This window comes from Mus musculus, chromosome 1 (genome assembly GCF_000001635.26).
Source record: "Mus musculus strain C57BL/6J chromosome 1, GRCm38.p6 C57BL/6J".
NCBI lineage: Eukaryota > Metazoa > Chordata > Mammalia > Rodentia > Muridae > Mus > Mus musculus.
This window is the reverse complement of record NC_000067.6, coordinates 87,699,603-87,724,857: the sequence shown is the minus strand read 5'-3', so window position 1 is coordinate 87,724,857 and position 25,255 is coordinate 87,699,603. Positions and strand designations below refer to the sequence as shown.

General features: G+C 48.3%; 1 protein-coding gene and 1 long non-coding RNA gene across 12 annotated transcripts in view; one reads left to right on the top strand and one right to left on the bottom strand.

Moving 5' to 3' along the window:
• Window positions 1–25,085, top strand: Gm33470. The gene is made up of 4 exons (XR_878350.2): window positions 1–93; window positions 2,129–2,582; window positions 6,365–6,446; window positions 25,024–25,085. It is a non-coding gene; the product is annotated as a predicted gene, 33470 (long non-coding RNA).
• Window positions 4,348–25,255, bottom strand: part of Inpp5d (inositol polyphosphate-5-phosphatase D) — a 100,199-nt gene continuing 79,291 nt past the window's right edge. For 2 of the 11 annotated variants that reach the window (NM_010566.3, NM_001110192.2), the window contains exons 15-27: window positions 25,080–25,218; window positions 23,590–23,698; window positions 23,355–23,443; window positions 21,659–21,740; window positions 18,835–18,924; window positions 16,649–16,762; window positions 15,158–15,240; window positions 13,706–13,793; window positions 12,678–12,827; window positions 11,569–11,665; window positions 9,545–9,820; window positions 6,574–7,168; window positions 4,348–5,537 (exon numbers count right to left, since the gene is read on the bottom strand). In NM_010566.3, coding sequence (NP_034696.2) covers window positions 5,535–5,537; window positions 6,574–7,168; window positions 9,545–9,820; window positions 11,569–11,665; window positions 12,678–12,827; window positions 13,706–13,793; window positions 15,158–15,240; window positions 16,649–16,762; window positions 18,835–18,924; window positions 21,659–21,740; window positions 23,355–23,443; window positions 23,590–23,698; window positions 25,080–25,218 — 1,915 coding nt within the window. In that variant the 3' untranslated portion in view covers window positions 4,348–5,534. Of the gene's footprint in view, window positions 5,538–6,573; window positions 7,169–9,544; window positions 9,821–11,568; window positions 11,666–12,677; window positions 12,828–13,705; window positions 13,794–15,157; window positions 15,241–16,648; window positions 16,778–18,834; window positions 18,925–21,658; window positions 21,741–23,354; window positions 23,444–23,589; window positions 23,699–24,250; window positions 24,470–25,079; window positions 25,219–25,255 lie in introns of those variants that run through there. The other 9 variants (XM_006529150.3, XM_006529149.2, NR_122078.1 and 6 more) reach the window with 8 other exon arrangements.

Here is a 25,255-nt window from a genome sequence, read left to right as displayed (position 1 = left end):
ATGTCTTATGGAGTCAAGGCAGAAATACTTCTTTCCAGCTTTGGAAGCAATGGCACTACCTCCCACCCCCAACTCTAGGCGATGAGTCTGCAGGTAAGAGGGAGTAAGGCAAGGTTACTGGAAAAAAAAAAATACAGGATTGCTGATCAAAATCCAGACAGAAAACCACAAACCTACTGTTTGGGGATATACTTTAATTAAAAATTGTTTGTAGCTTAGCCCAAATTGAATGGGGCTTTGTTTGCTAAACTTGCTGGCCTTTTGACTGTGGAGCCCTATAATGTAGAGCTGTTTGGGTCCCTATGTGTTTCAGAAGGGTTAGCAAAGGTCCAGGATGCTTGTCCTGGGTTGGGTGCTGGGGACAGGGTGGGGAAGACACTAAAGTAGGTTCCTGTGATCCCTCTTCTTTTCTGTCACTACCTCTCTTCTGATAAGTACCTCTTGAGCCTTTCGGCTATCAGCCAGTACCCTGGTTTAGATCTTTTCTGAATAATGGGCCTCTCTTGTGACCACACAGGTCCTATGCGCTGCCCTGGTTCTCCCATCGCCTTACCTCCTCCGGCATCCCTGGCATCCTGTCCAGCTCCCCACCTCCCCTCTCTCCATGGCACTTGGTGCTTTAAAGCCAGAGTTCTTTCTCACCTTAGGGTTTCTGCACCTTCTTCTGTCTGGACATTCTTTCCTAGGTCTTCCATGTTGGCTTTTCTCAAGAGATAGGACATATCTGAGGGCAGTGCTCCTTTTCGGAGATATCTGTCTGAGCATCCAAAAATCTCAGCCCACAGACACAGTAGCAGCAGGAGGGACCAGTTGCTGGGCTTAGCACTGGAACTCTGCCTTTGGGTACTTTTGGTAAGTGGAGCACACATATTAGTCCCTCACTTGTATCACGCGTGGCTTTTCCATGTGCTTCCCCCGCTTCAGGCTGGAGGGCTCTTTGGAGCTAGCTTTCTACTTAGACCATGAGAACTGAGGATTAATGAGCTCCCAGAGACAGCCCTTAATGTAACACTCTTTGGATGGGATAATATGTGTCTGAGTTAAGGTTTCATTGCTGTGAACAGAAGCCATGATTAAGGCAACTCTTATAAAGGCAAACATTTAGTTGGGGCTGGCTTACAGCTTCAGAGGTTCAGTCTATTACCATCACGGTGGGAAACATGGCATCATGCAGGCAGACATGGTGCTGGAGTTGCCAAGGGTTCTATATCTTAATCCAAAGGCAGCCAGGAGGAGGCTCTGGATTACACTGGCCAGATTTAAGCATATACAGGAAACCTCAAAGCCCCACCTCACAGTGACATACTTCCTCTAACACGGCCACACCTTCTCTAATAAGACCACACCTCCTAATGGTGCCACTGCCCATGGACCAAGCACATTCAAACTACCACAATAGGCATTTGCCCGTGCTTCTGTCCACCAGCCAAGCCCAGCTATTCCCTGCAGCCACCTTTTCACGCAGGATCTTTCCCTTCCTTGCCTCAGCTCTTTGCCTTCTACTGAAAGCGTCCTTGCCCTTGAATCTGCTTTCCTGTCTGAACCCAAACTAATGAGACAGGTAGAGCTTTTCATGGCTCAAATTGGCTGCCCTGGTAACTGCAATTATTTCCTCCTCCTCCTCCTCCTCCTCCTCCTCCTCCTCCTCCTCCTCCTCCTCCTCCTCCTCCTCCCCCCCTCCTCCTGGGTATCTCCTTCTTCTTGTGTATTGCCTGTGTGTGTGCATACTTGACTCCTGTGTGTGTATGTGTGTGTGTGTGTATGACTGTGTGTTGTATGTATATGTGAATACAGGCATACATATTCCATACAGTGTATGTGGAGGTTAGAGGATAACTTTTGGGAGCTGGCTCTCACCTTCAGTTTAGTTAAGGCACGGTCTCTCTTGTTTCTGCTGCTATGATAGATGCACACATACTCCAGGCTTCCTGACCCATGAGTTTCTAGGCAGTTCTCCTGTCTCTCCTCTCTACCTCTTAGTGCTGGAATTACAGATGCATGAGCTGCACCCAGCTTTTGACATTTGTTCTGGGAACCCAACTCAGGTTGCTGGGCTTGCTTAAGACTCTATTGTCAGGAAACACAAAATAAGGTATTTAAATCCTTTCTGTCTGACCCTCATCCACAGCCATATCCTGCCACGTGGTCTCCTCAGGCCCAGCACAACCATGTTTGAATGGATGATGGAGAACGTCAACTATGCATATCAAATCTGAGGTCACCAGAAAGCTGTACCAATGGGTGGGTCATCTGTGAGCTGACAGAAACGATCAGCTCTGGAGCCACCACCAACCAGAGAATCAGCAGACATATATTGTTAGTACCTGGACTTCATGTGCCTGTGTGAGTTCCTGTGTGAAGCCAAGCAGTTTTCCCAGAATGGGACCTGGGAGGGGGGGGTAGGTAAATGTGGGGGTGAGACCAGATATTTGCATCATAAAAGGTCTCTCTGTTGGAGTGAAGGCTAAGAGTGAGCTAACTGCCTCATAGAAAGCTTCTAGGTTTTTCCATAGCTGGGTCTCCATGGAAATTAGTTTGCAGCAAGAGAGGAGCTATTTTAAGGACAAGTAAAGACAGACCTGGTAGGCTGGGGTTAGGGAAGGTTTCTGCAGGAGAGAGCTTTGCTCAGTGACTCACTTGGCTCCCTCCTATTGGTGGTTTGAAAGCCACAGTAAAGTATCAGAAATGCTGGACAGAGGAAGAGTACAGTGGCTGCCCGTCTAGTTCCACAGGTGGCCTGGCAGGGCAGCAGCCACCGTCTGGACCAGTGGAATAGAGATTAGATGCAGATATAGTCATTCCAGACGCCATATTATGGTAACAGGAAATCTGGGCTTTGGCTGGCTTTGTATAGCCACGAAGAGAAGGGCAAATTTACATCTGGAAAGAAAAAGTGACTGTCAATGTATAATTTTAGGGTGAAGCATTATCTTAGGGGTGGGGCAGCTTGAGCAAAGCTTGTTAACTGCCCTGCCTTCTTGGTTATGGAGCTCAGTGAAGAAAACTGAAGTGCTGGGTCGGGGGTGGGGGGGCAGTATCTGGCTCTCCATTTCTGCCGTAGAAGGGAGAACTGCATGTTAGAGGGTAGGAATAGGATGGAATGGCTGGAAAAAGAGACAGCTAACTGGGATGGGTCCCGGGAGATGGTGTCCAGAGTCAAGAGAAATGGCCACATGAGTGTGCATGACTGAGAGCCTAGGGGGACAATGATGAAACTTCAGTTGTGGTGTTTCCAGTTTTGGGCATCAGGGGGCCCCAGCTGACCATCCACGCGCAAAGCTAGGCTCTTACTTAAGACAGCCGAAAACGGAGCTAGATTCTGCTGAGGCGAGGAGAGCTCAGAGTGAAGGGACAGGAAGCATGCATATGCCCCGCCTTGCTTTAACTTGCAGAAACAGACCTGGATATCTTCCTGGAGGAGCTATTTGCCGTTCCATGGATGGGCAGCTGCTGGCACCTCACACAGCAAGCCAGCCCACTGTGAAAACGGGGATCACATGCCACAAAGGCAATAGGGTCTTGGTCCTCAGCTCTGGGGTCGCAGGGAGTATGACCCAGGGTGGGTTACCAGGACAAGTGGGCTGAGGAACAGCAGAGTGGAACGTTTACACTTCCCTTGCCTTTCCTCTAGAATATCAAGGAATCTCCTGTTGTGTCTCTACCTTGGTTTACTGTGTCAGAATGCGGGGCCTGGAGTTGGGGGTGAAGTTCTTTATGGGGACCAAGTAGTGAATCTGCAGGAGAGACATTCACCTAAGTAGAGGAGAGGAGCTGTTCTGGAATATTCTCAGCCTGGAGTCTGCCAGTCCACAAGGACTATCATAGCAGGTAGTGAATGGTTTGCTCAGTAACTCTCAAAGATGCTGCTCCCTGGAAGTCTGCTTAGAGCCTAGGCCTGAGGTCTTTGAGCAAGAGATGCTGAATATCTTAAGGTGGAAGGAATGGTGACGTGGGCCATGGCACTTTGCAGGTGATGCCAAGCTGTAACTATGTTGGTTCTCTGGCTGGAGGCTATTCCCTAACCTTTGAACCCACGTCCCGGGGATGGTTTGTATGAGTCTATTGTCTCTAGAATAATCAGAACTGTTGGTCAGGCAATATCAGAGGACACTTGTGAAAGTTGGGAGGCTATAGGACATTTGGAGTCCCACACAGACATATGCGTGAAAGGGGTGATATCACGCTTGTCCGTGTCCATCTTCAGACTGACTTCATGGTGAGGATACCATTTTTCTGGCCATAAGGAACTCTCAGCTTCATCTCCCTGCCCCAAAGTGTCTCTGCAGTAGTTATAGCACAGGGAAGAATTGTAGCCCCGGGTATCAGGAAGATACCACACAGTCAGGAGGCCCAGTTAGAAAGGCACAATTTTATTGGTCACTCAGACTGGGAAACACAGGGGATATACCTACTCTCCTGAATAATCTAGGTCTGGTTTCCTACATTAATCCTGATATATCAAAAAGCAAGACAAGAAAAGATATCACAACCCTAGTCTCCTGGTAACCAAGGACACAGGGTGCACCCCAGAGCTTGGGAAGAAGAGGCTGCACTATTTTGAGAGCCTGGGACCAATGCTCACCTTCCCTGATAGCAGGCTGGAGAACTCAGCCCTTGGGGACTATGGTGGAGACTCTTCCTCAGTACATCAGAAATGTTGCAGGGTAGGGGTGGGGTGGGCTTGGCCCAACTCAGGGTATGGTGATAGCTGCCCACCTCCAGTGGCACGGGGAGTATTTATTGGTCCATAGGCTCAGCAGGGGCCTGACGTGGCTGGCTTAAGTTAAGGCCAGATCTCTTCACTGGCGAGTTAGAGCTGATTTCTGACTCTGGCAGACTTGAAACCCCATAAAAACCAAGAGGATCAGGCCTGTGACAGAACCCCAGCAAAAAGCAGCTTGGATCTCTGAAGCTGGACAGGGCCAGGCTCCTTGTGCCACTTAGCCATGCAGACTGTTCGGGTCCCTGCAGTAGAGCCCGGCCGGTTAGCTCTAAGAGACCGATGGTTTTCTTTAATGCTTTTTAAAAACATCTCAGGACCCACCATTTGGGATTAGTGGGCCTGGGCATAGGGTTCAGGCTGACTGGCACCTCAGCACTGGAGGCCAGCCCGACAAATGTTCATAAAGCACTTAACACAGCACATGGCACCTGACTGTTATTATTATTAATAATATTATTATTTATATCTTCACCCTCGGATGAGCAGCTCCGTTAGTTCCTTTCTTTAAAACGGCGACTGGAAGAAGGCCCAGGAATCCAAGTTCTGAGACCCAGTGCCGCTGTCTGCTGTCTGTATGGCGTGCGTTTGTCATCCAGCTTTAGCATCTGCCGCACAGTGTGGCAGCCAGCAGCACACTTCTTGGACCACAGAGAAGTGAGGCCGTTTCCTGAAAAAAAATACACAGCCTGGGACTTGAAGCTAGGCAAGAAGAGCTAGCAGGAGGTCCTCCAAGAGGCATCCTGAGAGAGGCATCCTGAGAGAGGCGCAGGTCTGCTTTGTGCTGTTCCTCCAGGCTCCGATCACCAGCAGCTCACTGTAAGATGAGAACAGAAAGGGCTATCAGGGCCTTGCCAGATTTGACCCCTAGTGCTGTAAGTTAGGTCAGGCTAATTAATGTGAAAGAGCCACACTGTCCTAAGTGCCTTATATGTTAATTCATGCATATATTACAAACACAGTACCTATGAGATAGATATATGTTGTATATAGTTTCAAAATGAGTGATAACTGTAAAAATGATCACAAACAATAACAGTATATGGCATAATCTTTTTCTCCCCATAAATCTACACAATGGCTGGCACTAGTAGTTTCTTTTTGACAGTTTAAAAAGGCATAGAGCCGTGCAGTGGAGACTTGGGATTTAAATCCAACACAGGACTGTGGTACAGTGCTTGCCTAGTGTAAGGCCCCAAGTCTGACCCTCAATGCTGCAATAAGTATGCTAATGGAATGGCCAGCAGTCTAGTTCTAGACTCTGTTCCTTGTGATACTGGAGATTCACCTAAGGGCTTTCTGGAGGCTTCCTGTGCACTCTCCCACTGAGCTATATAACCTTAGCTCTCTCACTGCTGCTGTTGTCTGTCTCACCATTTAGCCCAGGCTTGCCTTGAACTTCCAATCCTCTTGCTCTAGATGTACAGTGTGCTGGGATTATAGCGGTGTACTATCATGTCCAGTCTCAACTCTGTGTGTGTGTGTATTTAAGTCATTGTTAGTTTTGCTCTACAATAAATCTATTCTATAGGAAGGGGATATTCTGCCTGAGGTCTCTAAAACACCAGGAATGTTTTAAGTGCATACCCTAATTAAGGATGATAAGACTAAAATATAAATGACTTAGACTCCCTTACTCTACAGGTGTCAACAGCTCCTCTCTGTCGCTCTCAAGAATCACTGCAGATGCCCTGTAGGACCAGTCAGGAACAGGAACAGATGCCAGGTACAAACCCCAGGTTTAGCCCTTCTTCACAGAGCACATCCCAGGATACACATACACATACACACACACACAGATGCATGCGTGCACACATATGCATATACACCCATATACATACAGCTCAACATACCTGCATGGCAGTCCTGCCAAGCAGCCCCTCCTCTTGGCGGTGCTTGCCATGGTGGGGGAGTTCTGTGTTGTCACGGTAGTCTCTGCCTTTGGAATGTTGCAGCTGCAGGACAGCAGGACTCTTGACTGGCAGGGGTGGCCGTGGAGCTGGGATGGGTGTTGTCTGCTGGCTCATTTCTGACCTGGAAGGCTTGACAGGCCTCTTGACTGGCACTGGGGCTTGGGAACTGGCTGAGGCCTTGGGCTTCCCTTGGCTCTTGTCCCCACTGGTCATTCTGCCCTCAGCAGAAGAAGAACAGGTAAAGGAGCGGATCCGGGGTGTGGGGCCAAGGACAGGCACAGGGGCCTGTTTGCTTGTCCCCTTGACACTCTCCACCTCTTGGGCTTTGGGGAGCACGATGCTGGGTGATGAGATTCCTGGGTCTGGACAGGGCGGGGGCTCCTTCCGCAGCATCTTGGGAGACTCCTGCTCTTTCCTGGGCACCAGCTTAGGGAAGGAACTCACGGATCCATACAGTGGGTTCTCAAACATCTCGGGCTTCGTCAGCAGCAGGTCCTCCTGGAGCAGAGCTTCCACCTTTCCCAGATCCCCAGGTCTGGAACCATGGGGAAAAGGAGAGGAGATGGGGAGGAAATATGTTCAGAAGTCAGGACATGGGGAGTAGTTGCTTCATGCCTCTGGGTTTCATTTAGGGGTGATAAGAATGCTCTGGAACTAACTACAGTAGTGATCATATAACATGCACCACAGAAATGCCTCCGAATTACTTATTTTCCAGGGAATAATTTTTACATGGATTCTGCCTTGAGAATTTTTCTTTTTAAACACCAGGGCTCACTACGTATCCCTGGTTGATATAGAACTGACAGATCCGCCCGCCTCACTGTCTGCTGAGTGCTGGGATTAAAGGCATGCAACACCATGCCGGGCTGAAGAGTTGGTTCTGTGATTAAGAGTATTTGCTCTTCTTCCAGAGTTACCAGGTTCGACTCCTGGCATCTACATAGTAACTCACAACTGTATGTAACTGCAGTTCTTGGGAATCCAATGTCCTCTTCTGGCCTCTGAGGGCATTGTGGTAGACAGAAGCAAGCAACTCCCCCCCCATCTCCCCACCCCCCCATGTGCGTGCGTGTGCGTGCCTGTGCATGTGTGTGGCATCTGGCTATCCACTCAGCTATAGAGATAGAGAGGCCAGAGGATGGAGCCAATGAGATAGAAGCTAGAAAGTGATCCTTCCAGCAGTGTTCAGGGTACACCTGCTATCCTAATGGAGGTTAGGAAAAACAGATTAAACTCACGAGTTTTAGTCAAAAAAAAAAAAAAGTTTGAGTATAGGCAACAGGAAACCAAGCTCTTATCCAGGGGGCAGAGTCAGTTCTTGTGCAGGAGACCATGGATGCCGGCTAGGGCCTGAGCAGAGTCTCCTTTCTTGGCACACAGCCTTGACCTCACATGGTGGTGGTCCAAGCTTACCAGGACTGCAGTGTTTTCCAGGAGATGGGACTTTTAAATGCTAAAGTTGGGGCAGCCTTGGGGAACCTGGGATGGGTGGCTATTGCCACCTAGTCCTGTAGCTCGCTCCCTGATAGCTGTCTACCCCTATGCTGTCACCTGGGGCTGGAGAGGACATGTTTCCACCAAGCTCTGTTCACCGTGTGAAGCACACAGTGACTTCCACTCTGGGAACCTCTGAGTCCATGAACTTGTGCTTTCTTTGTGGCTGTCTCTAGCTCTGCTTCATGGGGTCTCGAAAGAGACTGCCTTTGTCAAACAAGTACCTCAGTACCTTCTGGATGGCTACCTTGATCCTCATTTCCGGGGAGGGATGCCAAGGCGATTTCTCCCTTGCTCCTAGGAAGTAGACTTCAGTCTGGCTAAGGGACCTGCCCTCCCACCTTTCAGCTAGTTCAGCTAACAGCTAAGGCACAGGACTGTCAGTGCCTCTCCACAGGAATCCCCAGGCAGGCCTGGTATAGGCATTTGACTTAGAGGGTCTGGAGGAGAACCGCACTGTGGGTGATGCTCCAGCACGGGTCCCTGATTACTATGAGTTAGCTCTGCTAAGGAACTGAAGTTCTGAAAAGGGAAGAAAAGAAACAGCACTCAGAAAAGAGGCTGAATGTGAGAGCCGGTGTCACCACAAAATGCTCAAGGCAGCTGGGGAGGAGACACATCTGTGTCACTGTTAACTAGGTCTGGATGTCACTTGGCCATCTATCATCCTGTAGGAATGGGATTCCCACCTAATGTTTCCCATATCTGCTTAGGACTTCATCTCTGGGCTGTGTGGTCCTTGCTCCTAAACCTGTTCTGGCCGGCTCCCTCTGTAGGATGACAGCTCTGCCTTCATTTGGGTTCCTAGTTTCCAATATATGTTTCCATCAGGAGGGTCCAGATAGTTATTTTCTTACTTATGTATGTGAGTGCACTGTCATTCTTCTCAGACACACCAGAAGAGGGCATCAGATCTCACTACAGATGGTTGTGAGCCACCATGTGGTTGCTGGGAATTGAACTCAGGACCTCCGAAAGAGCAGTCAGTGCTCTCAACCACTGAGTCATCTCTCCAGCCCCCAGATAGTTATATATGAGAACATGAATGCTTGTTTTTAAGGAAAGAGAGAGATTTGGGGTAGATAATGGTGTCTATTCAGAAATCCTCACCTCTTTCCCACTGAGAACTCCAGGAAGGGGAGGATGGCATAGATTGTCATTGGTTTGAGAAATGTCTTTGTGAGTAAATGCAGTTTTTATAAGAAGATGGCTTTCTTGGCAAGTCCCAACCCAGTCCCCTTTAAAATCAAGTTGCACCAACTGTTTTGGACAGGCAGAAGCCAAAGTAGTGGGCAGAACCTACTACAACTCTGCCCTCTTCAGGCCGTCACCCTTGGGAGCCCCCAAGGGATGCTTTTGAGCAGAAACACAGACACTCAGACAGACACACACACACAATTCAGAGGACACTCACCTTGCCTCTTGCACCCTGGGGCAGGGACCTCGGTTGGCTGTGGAAGATGAAAACTTCTTTGGCGACAGAGGTGGTTGGGAGGGAGGGGTTGGAGGACCCTCCCCCCTCCCAGGCCCCAGGGAGGAGTCTTTGGGTAGCTGGTCATAACTCCAAGCTGTGAGTTGCTGATCTGGGGACAGGGTTGATTTCCCATGCAGGGGCTGTCCAAAAGGCCCCATACCAATGTAGTTTGGATTGATCATCTCATTGAGGCTGGAGACACCACATGCAGGGACCCTGTAGGAAGATGTGGAGGCACACCTGAAGCCTCTTCCCTTCTTGGCTGGCACCAGCCTGAGGAAAATGTTCCTCAGCTTCTCAGCCTCTCAGTACCTTTATTTCTTGGGCACAACAATTCATTTACTCATTCTGGTACGTGTATAATATGGCAAAGAGAAATAAGAGATCAAGTTGAGACAAGTAGGAGAGTGGAGACCCACCAGGTAGAACATGGCTGGAGAAGATTGACTCAAGGCTGTCTGCGGATTGAATTTATATGGAGTACAGAAGAGAGAAAAAGAGAGGAGGATGCTCTGTGTGGAGGCAAAGGTCCATGCTAAGGCCCTGTGGTCAGGGATAGAGGCTGCCCTGTTGTGGGGTTCACTGAAGACAAGGTCAGCACATGGGGAGAGCAGAATGAGAACCTGGTGGGCCTGGGGCTGTGGGAGAGTCACGTGGGACATGTTGGTTTGCACATCCCACGGAAGGCATCAGACCAGCAGGGTGAGTGTGCGGCACAGAGGGTGAGGCTAGAGGTGGTAAGGAGGGCAGCTGTGTTAAAACTGGAGGAGACAGTCCAGAGCCAGGTGAGGCAACCTTTGTAGTCACACACCAAACCTTGTTCCACAATGGGCTCCATCTCAGGAGGACTAACACGAGCACATCAGGAAACAGGGGTGTTTCTGATATCAGGAAACAACATAGACTGGAATGCCCAGGTTACTCTCCAATCCGTCTTTCCTGTTAGTCACTGTGTTGGTTAGTCTTTCTGTGTTTTGTTTTATTTTGTTTCTTGAGATAGGGTCTCATTATGTAGCTCTGAATGTCCTGGAATTCACTGTGTAGACAACGCTGGCCGTGAACTCACAAGATCAGCCCGTCTACGTCCTGAGTTCTGGAAGTAAAGGCATGCCCCGCTACACCCCTCTGTGTTGGTTGGTTTGAAATGCCCTCTTGACACAATCTAGGATCACCAGGGAAGAGAGTCTTTATGAAGAATTGACTAGATAAGTTTGGCTTGTGGGCATGTCTATAGGGACTTGTCTTCATTGTTAATTAATGTAGGAAGACTCAGTCCATTGTGGGTGGCACCATTTCCTTGGCTGGGCCTTGAACTGTGTAAGAGTGAAGAAAACTAACTGAGAACAAGCAAGGGTGCATGTGTTTATTCTCTGTGCTCTTGACTGTTGATGTGATACTTCAGGTTCCTGCCCTGGCTTCTCCACAACACTAGACTGTAATGTGGGCTTGAGGAAGTCAAATGATCCCTTCCCTCCCCATGCTACCTTTTAATCAGGGCATTTGCCACAGCAACAGAAATGAAGCTAGGAAGTCATGGGTGGTGACTTTTGACCACTTATGTTCCTGGCCTCCCTGAATGCAGGAGAAGTATCTTTTGCCCTGGAATTGTTCAGTCATCTATAGCTCCTTCTTCCTGCACTGCACATCCTTCCACTGGCTGGTGTTAAGTCTGTAGGTCATGGACTATACTGTATTTACACTGTGTCTTCCTGAATATAGCAGGTGTTCATTAAAGGATAGTTGAGCTGAGCCCTTCCTACATGGAAATGTTCTCCAAGGCTTTGATCTTTCAGAGATGAGGATTTGAACTCAGGATGTGAAACTGAGGTAGGAGAGTGGGTCCCCTGGGCCACAACATTTCTTCTCCTCTGACCTTGGCTTTCCTGAACTCCACTTTACCCTCTCCTGGACTCTGGTTCACACAGCCCAGCTAGCTGTAATAAGTCTTAGCAAGCTTCGTCTACCTGCCAGAAGGCTCCCATTGCCTCATAGGGTCATGGCTGGTGAGGTTCTTCAAGCATTTCATTCCACTGGATTCATCCCGCTCTGTCTTCACAAAGTCTGGAAGAGAACATTTAGGAAAGAAAACATGTGAGATCCTAGCCACGGCATGGGTTAGAAATGGCAATGTGGTATCTCTTTGCAGGCCAAAGCTGGACAGTAAATAGTGGTTACTGGGAGAGGTATATCAAGCAAGATTTTCAGGCTTCAAAATCCTTACGCTTGGCAACTGTTGCCTGCCATGATGCCTGCCATGATGCCTGCCATGGGTCCAGAAGGAGATGAACAGATACTTATGACCCAGTTGTTATTTCAAGAAATACCTTGTTAGCTTAGCCATGGATAAAACAGACATTTCTTGTCAGACTAGAACAAACTTAGAACAGCTATTAGGTTACCCTATAAGAGTACTTCCCATGCAGAGCTTATCTGTTTATGGGAACCCCTATAAATCAGTTTAAAGGAACCCCGGGCTTTATTTCTGGAATGTGGTTGCTAGGTAATGACCCACTATCTGTTCAACCCACTGTCCTGCTAGAGAAAAGAAAGATCTCTCATGGGGCACAGGAGAGTCACATGCACAGAAGCAGTGGCCCTTAGAGCCCTCCCTGGCATAAGGAGCCCCTGCACCCCATGTTGTGCGTTCCTACACTTGCTATTTTCATGACAGGCAAGCAACCACTATGTCTACCAGCTCCTGCTTGGCCCTGGATGAACTTGGCTTAGCCTGAGTTTGCAACATTAAGCCAGTCATCTAGCTCCAGTTTCTCCATCTGCCAAGTAGAGATAACCATACTTGACTCACAGGGCGGTTGTGAGAGATAAATGAGATGACTTGTTTTCTTCTCATTAAAGACATCGTCTCAGTATGTCACCCAGACTAGCCTTGAACTCACGATCTTCTCGCCTCAGCCTCCTGAGTGCCAGGATCACCACGCTACCCTAGAGACTTTCTAACCACGCTATATTCTGAAGGCACAGATCATAGATACTTGATAGCTTTGCTGAGAGAAAGAACATGTCCTTAGTGCAGTGGCCTCTGGGAAAGCCAGGAGGAGGCTGGCTGACCTACCATAGAGCTTCTCCCTCATCTTGCCCTGGGAGGTCTGCAGCTTAATCTCTCCCCTGAAGTGGCCAGTCATCTCCCCATGGTGGGTGAGAGGCGTGTAGATAGGATGCTGAGCCTCTGTGGTCTCCAAGCGAAGGGCAATGCAGCCTTCACCTGGGGAAAGGAGAGAGAGCATCAATAGGAACATCTTGGCATTAGACGGATATAGAGCATGCTCAGAGAGATGGCTGTACCACTGGGAGACAGCTCCTTGAAGCAAGTGGCCGGGCAGGGATTGCCAACAAACCCTTTCAATCGATGCCTTAGCAATCTGGGGCAAATGTCTGAAGCCTCATAGGAAAAAGAACTCTATACAGATCAATGCTGAGGGAAAAATTAAATCCTAGAAAAATCCATCTAAGAAATGGTATTAAATGTTAATCTGGTTGCTATAGGGAAAGCTTACTTCCCAAGGTTTGAAACAGTACAAGAAATAAACAAAATCAGATAAACAGGTAAGAGTGTAAGTCAGTCTAAAATCTCTATACAAGGAAAAGTCTGAAAGGAAAAGGAGACAGACTGGAAAGCTGACCTGGCAGCAGGGACGGGCTAATGTTCTGCACCTGGGTCTGAGGAGCTGGCTAGGGACTAACGAGAGACACGGTGGCACAGGCAGACTCAGGCTCAAGCCACAGCTCAGTTGAGGACTATCTGTGTGACCTGGGGGGAGTCACTTGACCTCTATGAGCCTCAGTTTACCTATTTACTCACTGGGGAACAGAACCTGCCTCTTAAGGCTAAGATTAAATTACATGGTACCTGCAGCTCACTCAGCAAGGCTAAGCAGGAGGTTACTGGCTGTGGCACCCAGAAGTGACAAGGAGCAGGGATGGTAACCCACTAGGAAAAGTCCCTCTGGGACAGAGGAAGTGGCAGCATCAGGGCACAATGGGTGGTGGCAGACAGGCTTTCTTGAAAGGCTAAGCCACCATCACCCTCACTTCAGAGGCTGAGGCTAAGGTACGGTGAGGTCCCTGGCCTGGGATGCTTACCATAGGACTCGTCACTGTCAGAGGATTTAATGCTGATCAGGATATGCTGGTCCAGTAAGTACTCGGGGTCAGAGATAATGGGCTTTAGCTGCAGAGGAGACACCAGATTAGAGTCCACAGGTGAGGGCAGGTCAGGACAGGTAAATGGGGGTCAGCAGTCTTGGTGTTTGCATGCATCAGGAGAGCTGGAGAGAGGCTTAGTGGTTAAGAGCACTGGCTGCTCTTCCAGAGGTCCTGCATTCAATTCCCAGCAACCACATGGTGGCTCACAACCATCTGTAATGGAACCTAATACCCTCTTCTGGCATGCAGATGTACATGCAGATAGAGCACTCATTCATAAAATAAATAAATACATAGTAAAACGGAACTGAATATGTTCTTTTAAGCAAACTCAGGTCTTGGCTCTTCATGCCCAAGAGAGCAGGTGGACCCCATTGCTCAGCCAAGTGAGAGATAGTTTTCTTCCCTGCCCCACCCCATTTCCTAAACTGGGTTGAGTTGAGCTTCCAGGTCCCTGGTCCATTGCCTCCATTCTTCCTTCCATTCTTTGCATATCCCAGAGGCCAAGGGAAGGTCTAGCAGCCAGGTCTGAAATGAGACTTGCAGTACCATCCCTCTCCTCATACCCCTCCAAGGTCTATGGCTGCATTAGAGAAGACACCATAGGCCTGCTCCCTGTCTGAGTAAATGTGTCACAAACCTCCAGTTGGGCTTGAAATATTCTGTGGTTTGCTAGAGATGTGGCTTGGTGAGTGACAGACTCCTGGATGTCAGCACTGCCCTCAACTTCCTGCTGCTAAAAAGTGTTCAGGGAAATCAGGGACATAGCTCAATGGTTGGGTGCTTGCTTAGTGCTTGCAGGAGCCTCGATTCAATCTCAAGTGCTGCGAACACTAAGTAGGTAATAACCAAAGGGGAGTAGGCACAGCAGGGCTGAAAACCACTTAGGAATATTGAGGTCATCCATCCATGATGAAAAGCATACCCTAAGTCCCTTGACTACAGTGTCTAAGCTGGTCTCTATGGCTTTGGTCTGGGATGGCTACAGTCTGGATGAACCTGCTGTAGCTGTACTCTGGGCAGACCAGCTACAGCTGTACACTAGCCTACAGAGCTGCAGCTGCACACTAACCTGCACTGCTGCAGCTGCATATTCGCTTGCACTGTTGCAGCTGCCCACTAACCTGCACTGCTGCACACCAACTTGCACTGCTGCAGCTGTCCACCAACCTGCACTGCTGCCCACTAGCCTGCACTACTGCAGCTGCACACTCGCCTGCACTGCTGTAGCTGCACACTCGCCTGCACTGCTGCAGCTGAATACTCACCTGCACTGCTGCAGCTGAATACTCGCCTGCACTGCTGTAGCTGCACACTAGCCTGCAGTGCTGCGTACTAACCTGCACTGCTGCAGCCCTCTGCCCCAGGCACATTTTCTTCCTGGATTACCTTGGGAAGAGTCTCTCCAAACCGTACCACCAGCTCTCCTTCACTTCCCTCTTCATTCTCTCCTTCCTGACTCTTGACAAAACCTGTTAGAGAAGAAGAAGCTGGGTTTGCAGACCACAGAGTGAGAACCAGGCAGAAAAGTCTCCAAGGGGTCGCCTTCCTCGACCACGGAGGACTGTCTTTCCCTTCTCATGTCTCTGAGGCCTCCAAACCAATTAGGAGTCAGGCTTTCTGGGGATTCTGTTTTTGTTTGAAGGATGGTCATTTGCCAACACAGTCTAATTATTTTTAGGAAAAATCAAAGAGATTTCCCCCTCCTTTTTGACTCCTCTTTGCAACATCCCAGGCAACAAAGAAGTCATCACACCGCAGGCAGGAAGACTGGGAAGCATGACAGCTCGTCCCACTTCCCACGACACTCAAGATAGCAGCCTTTTGAAATTCTAATTTAAGCCTCCTAATATGCTGTTTCCATAGAAATCTATGCAAATGTCTCGATAGTTTATTAAAAACACCCGCACAAAGCCCCTCATTCCAGTTGGAACTGTTTTGACCCTGGCTGCTGAGCTGGGGCTTCAGGATGTTGTGGTGAAGGTGGCATAATCCCAGGAAGGTTCGGGATGCATTGAAGGAAGGTGCAAAAAGGTGTGAGGGGGTAGAAGGCTGGTAGCTCTCCTGGGCTCTACAAGCAGACAGTCTGTGCCTCTGTTTGCAAGGTTGGTTCCTATCCTTCCCCATCACTCTTTGAACCATCTCAGGAAGACTTAGAAAGCATATAGTTTTCTTGCATAGGAGTCTCAGACAGTATGTCTGGAGATGTTCTATAGAAAGGATCTTTCATAAGCATGGTGAGTGCTCAACGTTGCCACCTGAAATGGGCTGTCTATCTTTACCTTGCTCCCAGTCACAGTGAGCCCCACAACACAAGAGCCACAATATGGAAAGGGCAAGGGGAGGGCCAGGGCAACAGCAAGCAGGCAGTAGCAGCTATTTAGGCCCTGTTAGATCTTCAGCATTCTGGAGCTTTGCCCAGGGCTTTCACTGAGCAAGAAGAACCCAGCTTGGTGGAAACTCAAACCCAGCTTAATGGAAACTCAAACCCAGCTTGGTGGAAACTCAAATGGATTCTGCCTAGAGAATGTTGATGGACAAGTCAGGGACAGGGGGGACCTAGGGGACAGGGACATGGACACCAGTGGCTGCCTCTATCTCTAGGGCTGAGGCAGTAGAAGAACAAACCACAGGGGTGGGGAAAGGGCCACATAGCCACTGGGTAGCCCCATAGGTACCCCACCTTTGCTGAACCCACTGAGGGGTCCATCCATGGATTCTTATGAGAGAGAGAGAGAGAGAGAGAGAGAGAGAGAGAGAGAGAGAGAGAGAGAGAGAGAGAGAGAAAACGAATGAACTGGGTGAGGGATCAACCAGTTATCAATGGAAAGGTAGTTATGTGAAAGAACCTCCCCAAAGGGTAGTTCACAAGGCACTTACTCTCTAAGCAGCTTGAGTGGAACTCCAAGTAGAACTTAGTCTGGGACTTGGTCTTCAGTGTGGCGTAGCATGCAAGAAACTCGATCTGCCCTTGGCTATCTACAGTGCCAGGACCTGGAGCATGGGAGACTAGGATTTATTTGTATACTGTACCTGAACTGAAGATGGAGGTTCCAGCTTCTTTCTGGGGTTTTCCTCTCTGTGCACCCACTCTGCCAGGCTCCCTCTGAGGGCCCACAGATGGGAAATGTCCAGGTTGGAAGGAGAGATTTGTCTTAAAGGAAAGCTTCCTGACCCAAGCTCAGCATCTCTGTTGATGGCCACAGATTCTCTGGTCTGTCACAAGCTGTTCATGTAGGGTGCAGGTCAGGAAGAATAAAGACAGCAAGGACCCAAGATATGGCTACAATCCCAGCTTTGACAATAATCTGTGTGGCCTCGGGCAACCTCTCAACCTCACTCTAGTCTCCCAACTAATTAATTCTCTTCCTCCCTCCCCCCACCCGTCTGTCTCTTTGTCTCTGTTGTCTGTCTGTCTTTCCCTTCCTACTTCCTCCTTCTCCCTCTGTCCCTCTCTCCTTTTTGCTATATAGAACAGGTGTGTCTAGAATTCACTATGTAGCCAAGGCTGGCCTCAAACTTGGGATCTTCCTGCATCAAGTTCTTAAGCTCCACTGCTAGGGTTAAAGGCATGCACTAATACAACCAAATTTCCCCACAAGTTCTGGCAGAGAGTTAGAGGCTCAACACCCAAATCTGCTGTTTTGAGTCCACAGCTAGGGAGACCTGCTCTTACTTCCTCAGACACAGTTATAACCAGTCTCTACTCTGGAATCTGGGACTTACTGGCCTTCAGCTATCATGGTTATAACTATGCTAATTTACATGACATTTATTTTATTTACACAGCATCTGTTTTTTATCATTGTTTTTGTTTTGTAGGACAGGGTGTTATATGTATCCCAAACTGGCCTCAAACTCTATGTAGTTTAGTCAGACTCAAACTGAATTTCTGAGCCTGCTGCCTCTGCCTCCTAAGGGCTAGAACCACCACCTAAGTGTACCACCACACTGATCTTGAACTGGTTTTAAGCAAGTGTTCTATCTTTTCATATAAATTCTAAGCCACTTGACAGCAACCTCCACCATGCCTCTTAGTCTTCTTTCTCTCCTTCTAAACCCCACATCACCTTGGCCAGACTCTGCTTAGACAAATGTTCCATCAAAACTCCAAACTGGTGACCAATATTTTCAAGCACCTGCTGTGTGCTGAATCCCAGCAGAAGGAAACCAAGCCCGACAAAGAGGGAGGTGATAGAGGCTACTCTTTCAATGCTGAAAAACTCAAAGGAGGGGACAGGTATGAGCAGGAAGGGGTGGAGCCTAAAGGCTATAAAGGTGGCCAGATGTAGGAAGGAGACTGGACAGGTGTGAAGACTTGGGTGGAGAAGGGAGGTCACATCAGATCCACAGATGTTTGATCCAATGGTTGGAAAGACAGAGGTCTAGCTTCGTCTACATCCCTCAGCACAGAGGCCATAGAGTGAGACAGCTGTTCTCTGTCTGTATTTGGGTTACCCATACCCAGCATCCCTAAATCAGTTATCTGCTGCACAGAAGTGGGTAGAGGAGATGACAGCATGGCTTCCTGGTCACCTAAGATAGGACCGGATGGACTTGTTAACAGGCACACCCAGCCATTGCTGCAGAAAGGGTAGCTCAGCAACCAGGGCTGGGCTGGGCAATTTGCAACCATACCTGTGGCTCAAAGCATGAGTTTATTCCAGTTTCCCTCCCCTCCTTCATCCACATCCCACCGACATAGCTTTCACCATCTCAACCTACTATGCACCCACACTAACACTGGACTAATATTTTCTTTAATTAGAGTCCGTTTTTAAACTTAGATGGAATTAAATAAATTGGACCACAATTGGAAGAAACTTGAAGCACTTGCTTATCCAGAAGAAACTTACTTAAAACACTATATATATATGGTTTTCTGGTCTAAGATTGTGATGTGGCCTGAACATGAAGAGATCAGGTAGGGCAGACCATGGGCCTTGGGAAGGAAAGGATAGGCCTACATCTAACCCAGACAATTGGTAGCTGCAACCAGATGACAAATGCCCTAGGCCCCTTGTCTTTGAGGAAAACAAGAAAAGCTGACGTTGCCCATTGCTTACCATTCTTGGAGACGAATTGAGATGTGACTCCTGCTTCAAACGTGGCAAAGACAGGGCTGTGGTCACTCGTCATGATGTCACTGGTACTGCCTGCAAGGGAGAGAAGGCATTTCTAAGTAGGGATAGAGGAGACCTTTTGACCAAGGTGTGGATGACAAACTCACTGTAGGGACAAGCTGAGACCTAGTCTGGGGACCCTGAGTCCAAGAAGCAAAGGTGCCTGAACTTGCCTCCTGGGCATCGCCATCACCCTTGCTGACAGTCAGCCAACCCCAGATCTGATCAAATACTTCAGTGTGTCCACCTGACACCAAAGAGAAGAAATGAGCTGTCTGAATTCAGTGCAGCCAAAGGATCATGAGCAAAGGACTCAGTGGTTTGTTGTTGTTTTAGATTTGTTTATTTATTTTTATGCATATGAGTACACTGTAGTTGTCTTCAGACACACCAGAAGAGGGCATCAGATCCCATTACAGATGGTTGTGAGCCACCATGTGATGTGATTGCTGGGAATTGAACTCAGGCTCTTAACCTCTGAGCCATTTCTCCAGCCCAGGACTCAGTGTTTTAAGAACTGGGATTTAGGGCATTTGCTATGCAGCGATAGATAGTTGATACACCCGATTATGAACCAGTTGGAAGAAAACCCAGGGCCCCCTTTCTTGTTTTTGTTTTTGTTTTTGTTTTTGTTTTTGTTTTGTTTTGTTTTGTTTTGTTTTGTTTTGTTTTGTTTTTCCGAGACAGGGTTTCTCTGTATAGTCTTGGCTGTCCTGGAACTCACTTTGTAGACCAGGCTGGCCTCAAACTCAGAAATTTGCCTGTCTCTGCCTCCCAAGTGCTGGGATTAAAGGCGTGCGCCACCACCGCCCGTCCCAGGGCCCCCTTTCTTGCATTCTAGATATGAATTCTTTTTTCTTTCCCCAACTTCTTGGCTTCCTCTATGGCCAACTCCTTAAACCCTTCTACTGCGTCCTCTGGCTCTCAAAAGAATATTAGCAAAATATATACATCTTCAGCCTTCCTGTGGAAGATGGCACAGCCTTACATATAAGGTTGGTTTTCCTTTTTGCCTCTCACATGCTGGGAATGTTCGTGATGTTTACTCTCCTCAATCTTAGTTGCCACTTCCTGATCCATCGCATTCCCCTTTCTTAAAACCTGTGCTATGGAGCAGTTCTGAAGGCCAAGGCTGGTGTCTAAAGAGATAGTGGCAATTCTATGAGCCTTTATCACTTGGCCCTCGGCAGAGGTCGCTGACTGATGGAGATAGTTGGCAGGACCTTTTGAGTCAGAAATCGAGAGGGCCCTCAGGGCTGCAGGATTTGGGGAGTAGGTTTCCATATGACTGACTCTGTGTAGTGCTAGAAAGAGGGTCACAGGGCTGGAGAGATCAGGTGTTGGTGGGGGCAGACAAGCAGGAAACACTGAGGAAGGAGTCCTGGTAAAGGATGGGAGATGGACCATCTTTCTGGCGTTTTTGTTTGTTTGGTTTGGGAAGTACTAGGAATGGAAGCCAGGACCTTATGCATGGCAGGAAAATTCTCTACCCCTGAGCAATATATAGCTCCTGTCCCACTTTCAGGTTCTGAAGGCGGAAGAGTGCCTTGGCCAAGGCTGTGAGTGTAAGAGATGCTTCTGTGTCACACCTCTACAGGTGCTATATGAAGTTTATCTAGTGAGGCCACTTCTGGGAGACAGAGCTCAAGAGCAGGGGGAGGGGGTTGTAATGCATGTGATAAAGTATCCCAGGGCAACAGCAGACACATACAGATGAAGGGGACAGAAACCACCTTCATCTGTGGGATCGGAGTTAAATGGGCTCCAGGGGACCATAAGGTGGATGCTAGTCAGTGGCCAAATCCTCCCAACCAGTTTCTCTACTCTCAGGGATGGGTAGGCATGAGGGCTCAGCTGGACAGCATGGGTCATGAGCTGCCTATCAGAGGTCTCTGGCTTATGACTTGCTCACCTGTGGTTTGTGGTGGGATGAGGGTTGAGTGCCATGGCCTGGACATTTGTGTGTGTGTGTGTGTGTGTGTGTGTGTGTGTGTGTTTTAAGATTTCCTTTTGTCTTTTAAAGTATGTGTGTGTGTGTGCGTGTGCATGTGCATGTGTGTAGATGCTCCTGATCTAGAAGAGGCAGTTGGATCCTCTGGAGCTGAAGTTCGAGGTTGTGGACCACACAGTGAGTGTCCTGGGAACCAACCTGAGGTCCTCTGGGAGATCAGCAAGTGCTCTTAACTGCTGAGCCATATCTCCAGCCCCACAATAAAATATTCTTAGGCCTCTCCAAATCTGCATGGGCATACTTAATGATATGCATTAGGCTGAACCATGTGAATACCTGGTAGTTGCTTGTTTTATACCTGATAAAATATCACTTTTATATGGCTCAAACTCAGTCTGGTTCTCTTAAAAAGAATAGTACCAGAAGGTCCTGTTTATGATATTAGGGGTCCTGAGGTCCAGAGGTCCTGAGTTCAATTCCCAGCAACCACATGGTGGCTCACAACCATCTGTCATGGGATCCGATGCCCTCATATGTATATACATATATATATATATATATATATATATATATATATATATATATATATAAAATAAATAAATCTTGAAAAAGAAAAAGAAAACAACAAAAAGTCCTTTCTAGTTAAAGTGTCTCTCTCTGAGCGGGATTTATTACACTGCAGCCCAAGGGGGATAGAGATGCACAAACTCTTTCAGGACACTCGCTCATCTTATGGAGAAGCAGACTGAAGCCCCTTGGCTTGCTACTGTCCTCAGAACCCAAAACCTAGCCTGCACCCCACCGTGTTCCACTCACCATAGGACTGACAGACCACATGCACCAGCGGGTAAGACTTCCAGAGGACTCGGTCGCACCAGGACGGCAAGTTGTACTTCATCTGCAATGTAACATGACAGTTTTATAGCACATGTGCTGCTTTCTCTGTTATTATTAAAAACAAAACCACCCTATAATGAGGACATCGGCCATCATCAAGTTCAGCTGTCATTGGTTCTTTAGGGAATTTACCCTCAGATAGTGCTAAACTATTTAAAATATATTTATTTATTTTATGTGTGTGAGTGCTTTGTTTGCATATATGCATGTGCAACACATGTGTGCAGTGCCCACAAAGGTCAGAAGAGAGTGTTAGACCCCTGGAGTTGGGGTTACAGTTGGTTGTGAGCAGCCATGTTGGTGCTGGGAACTGAACCCAGGTCCTCTGCAAGAGTATTTTATTGCATCTTTCCCCAAACATTATTCCTTTCAACATGAGTGGCCTTATTAACATATTAACAGTCACTCTGTGACCGGTTTACTTTGGCCTGTGGCTTTATCAATGGAGAACTACAATGTTTTGAAATTCTAAGTCCTGAAGCAAAGAAATCAGTTTTGCTGGTGGTGTTTTGGAGTCTAGCCATGTAGTCCAGGCTGGCCTTGAACCTATGATCTTCCTGCTTAAGCCTCCCAGGTATTGGGATTACAAGTATGCACCACCACACTCAGATGCATGAGAACCTGTTTAGTTTCAGCTAACAGAACTGTGTGTGTGGGGTGTGTGTGTGTGTGTGTGTGTGTGTGTGTGTGTGTGTGTGTGTGTGTATCTTTGTTTTTGTCTTTTAAAAGGGTTTTAGAGAGGGCTCAGTACTTAAAATCTCTGGTTGTTCTTGCAGACGGCTCCAGGTTTGGTTCCCAGTACCTACATGGCAGTTCACAACCATCCAGGATTCCTGTTTCTGGGGATCTGACACCCCCTTTCAGCTTCTGTGGGCACCAGATGCTCATGTAGGCAAAACCACTAATACACATAAAATTATCCTTACTAGTAACCAGGCATAGTAGTGCATGCCTTTAATGCCAGCACTCAGAAGGCAGAGGCAAATGGATCTCTGTGAGTTTGAGGCCAGCCTGGTCTACATAGTAAGTTCCAGGACAGCCAGGATTACATAGTGAGACCCTGTTTCAAACAAAACAAAACAAAACAAAACAAAACAAAACAAAACAAAACAAAACAAAAGAAACAATGCTTTAAAATTCTCTCAGCATCTTAGAATAGGGTCATTGTTAATTCAGCTTTTTGGATTATTTTTTAATGTACAAGTTGGTGGCAGTTTTGTACCAAGATATAAGTCAGCATGTGAAAGTTTTCTTTTGGGGGGTGGGAGGACAAAGTCTCGTGCAGCTCAGACTGGCCTCAAATTCATTGTAGTCAAGGATGACCTTGAACCCCTGATCTTCTTGCTTCCTACTTCTAGTTCCTGAGTATTGGGATCAAAGATAGATGGTGCCATGCTGGACTTGATGCTGAGATGGAACCCAGGGCTTTGTGCACACTAAGCAAACACTCTATGACTGAGTTCCATCCCTGGCCCCTGTATGTGCATTCTGACTTTTGTTTTTGCTGTTGTCTGGTGAGGTAGGATACTTCCCACTTTCTAGGAACCACCATGGAATAGTGAGTTGGGTAAAGGAGGTGGGACAGGGCAGGAGAGTGGCTTCTGGGAGGACTCACCCCTGTTGCTTTCTGCTTCGTGTATGCATACTTGTCCCGGGTCAGTCTTTCAAATCGATAGGTGGGGGCGAAGGTGATCTCTTCCTCCTCTGAAACAGACGCATGGCCATCAGTTTGGCTTCCCTAGCACCTCCAGCTTCCCTCCTCTGCAGACACAGCCCTGTCCTTGGTCAGGATGTCCAGGTAGAGAGAAGATGGAAGGAAAAGATGCAAAGGAGAGACAGTGTGCCCTCACCAAAGTGCAGGAAGACCTTCTGGTCCTTCCTCTCCAGGAGCAGTTGGTCGTGGGCCAGAAGGTCTGAATACTGCTGTTGCTTGATCTTCTGGATGATGGCCTCTGCCTCCTGGAACGGGGACATGCCAGGTTAGATCGTGTTCTTCACCACACTTCCCAATGACCACATCCGTCTGGGATGCTGATTCCTGACTCGCAATCACTTTATAAGGATAAGGAAAGCCTAGAAGGGCTGCACCATCACCATAATTAGCTACAGACTAGCCCAAATTTGCATGTAGATCTGTTGTTTTTATACATCAGCTTTTAAACACCATTGTTAGCAATACTTCATGAGACAGGTAGTATTTCTCCATTACTTTCTCTGGCTCTTTCTGTGGGAACAAAGGCATCTAGTGTTAAGTCCACTAGTGGTGGTGGGGAATCCCTGGCTCTGAGGCTTCTGAGCATCACCCTCTTTGTAACCACTCAGCCTAATTACAAGAATTGGTGCCACAGTGCAGAACTGGGGAATTCACTGGCCTTGGGCTCCAGCAGTTCTCTCTTCTGTCTACTTCTCTGTGGCTTTGAGCCAGGCTCTGGGCTTCTGCCCTGGTGAGCGTGGAGCTGTGGCAGGCCTTCCTCAGGAGGCTTAGGATGGAAACTCTTCTCATGCTCCTACCTGCCTGTTCATTCCCAGGGAGGAAAGATGTCCCCTGGGGGTCCCTAGTGAGGAAGGCATGGTGAGCTGGCTGCAGAGCTGTGATGGTGGCTGGAAGCCCAAAGGAGACCAAGGGACATGGGTCATATGGAGAGATGCTTGGGATAAGGGACAACTGAGGTCCAACCTCAGCTATGAATGATGTGCAATCTCCTCTCAGCCGCTTCCCTAGCCTCTCTGTGTGTTTGACTATAAAACAGGGTCAGCTCCTGCTTTGCTTCCTTTGTCCCTCCCAGGACTCGAGTGTGGGAATACATTAAAGTCCCTGCGTGGGAGGGAAGCAGGCTGCTAACTCTGATTTCTAGACAGAAGGGCACTCACTGTTCCACCCCACGCTGTCTCCTGCTTCAACTTTTATGAGCATGCAAAACAACTGTGTGGGTTCTAGACTCATCCTGTGGTCACATCTGTTGGTCCCTTTCCTGTAGGCAGGCAAGCAATGCCTTGGATCCACCAGTGACCCCATGGTTTGTTGAGATAAGTGAGCTGGCCCCCTAAGATGTCTGTGCTTCCTGACCAAGCCCAGCTGCTGCTGGCTGGCTGGCTGACTGGAAAGACAGTGACAGTGACAAGGGGCAGCCATAGAAGTCCTGGGGCAAAGGAGGCACAAGCAGAAGGGAACTATGAAGAAAGGCAGAGGATCCATGACAGGAGCTGTATTGAGATCCTGCGAAGAGCTGCTACCTTAGCCTGGTTCTGAGTGTTCACATGTCTCTTTGATTTTCTGTCCACAGCCGACTCCTGAGAGCCTCTGTCCCCTATGGCTCGACCCAAGGTGGAGTCTCCTTACCCAAGTGGGCAGCTCCACGCGGTAGTTGAGATCCCCAAGCCAGAAGAGGTGGGTGAAGCGGTGGGTGATGTTAAATGGGCTTAGCTTCTTGTCTCCCAGGGCCAGGAACCGCAGGATGTTCATATAGTTTTGATTTCTCCTAATTCAAGAAAACAAGGGCCATCTAGCACATCTAG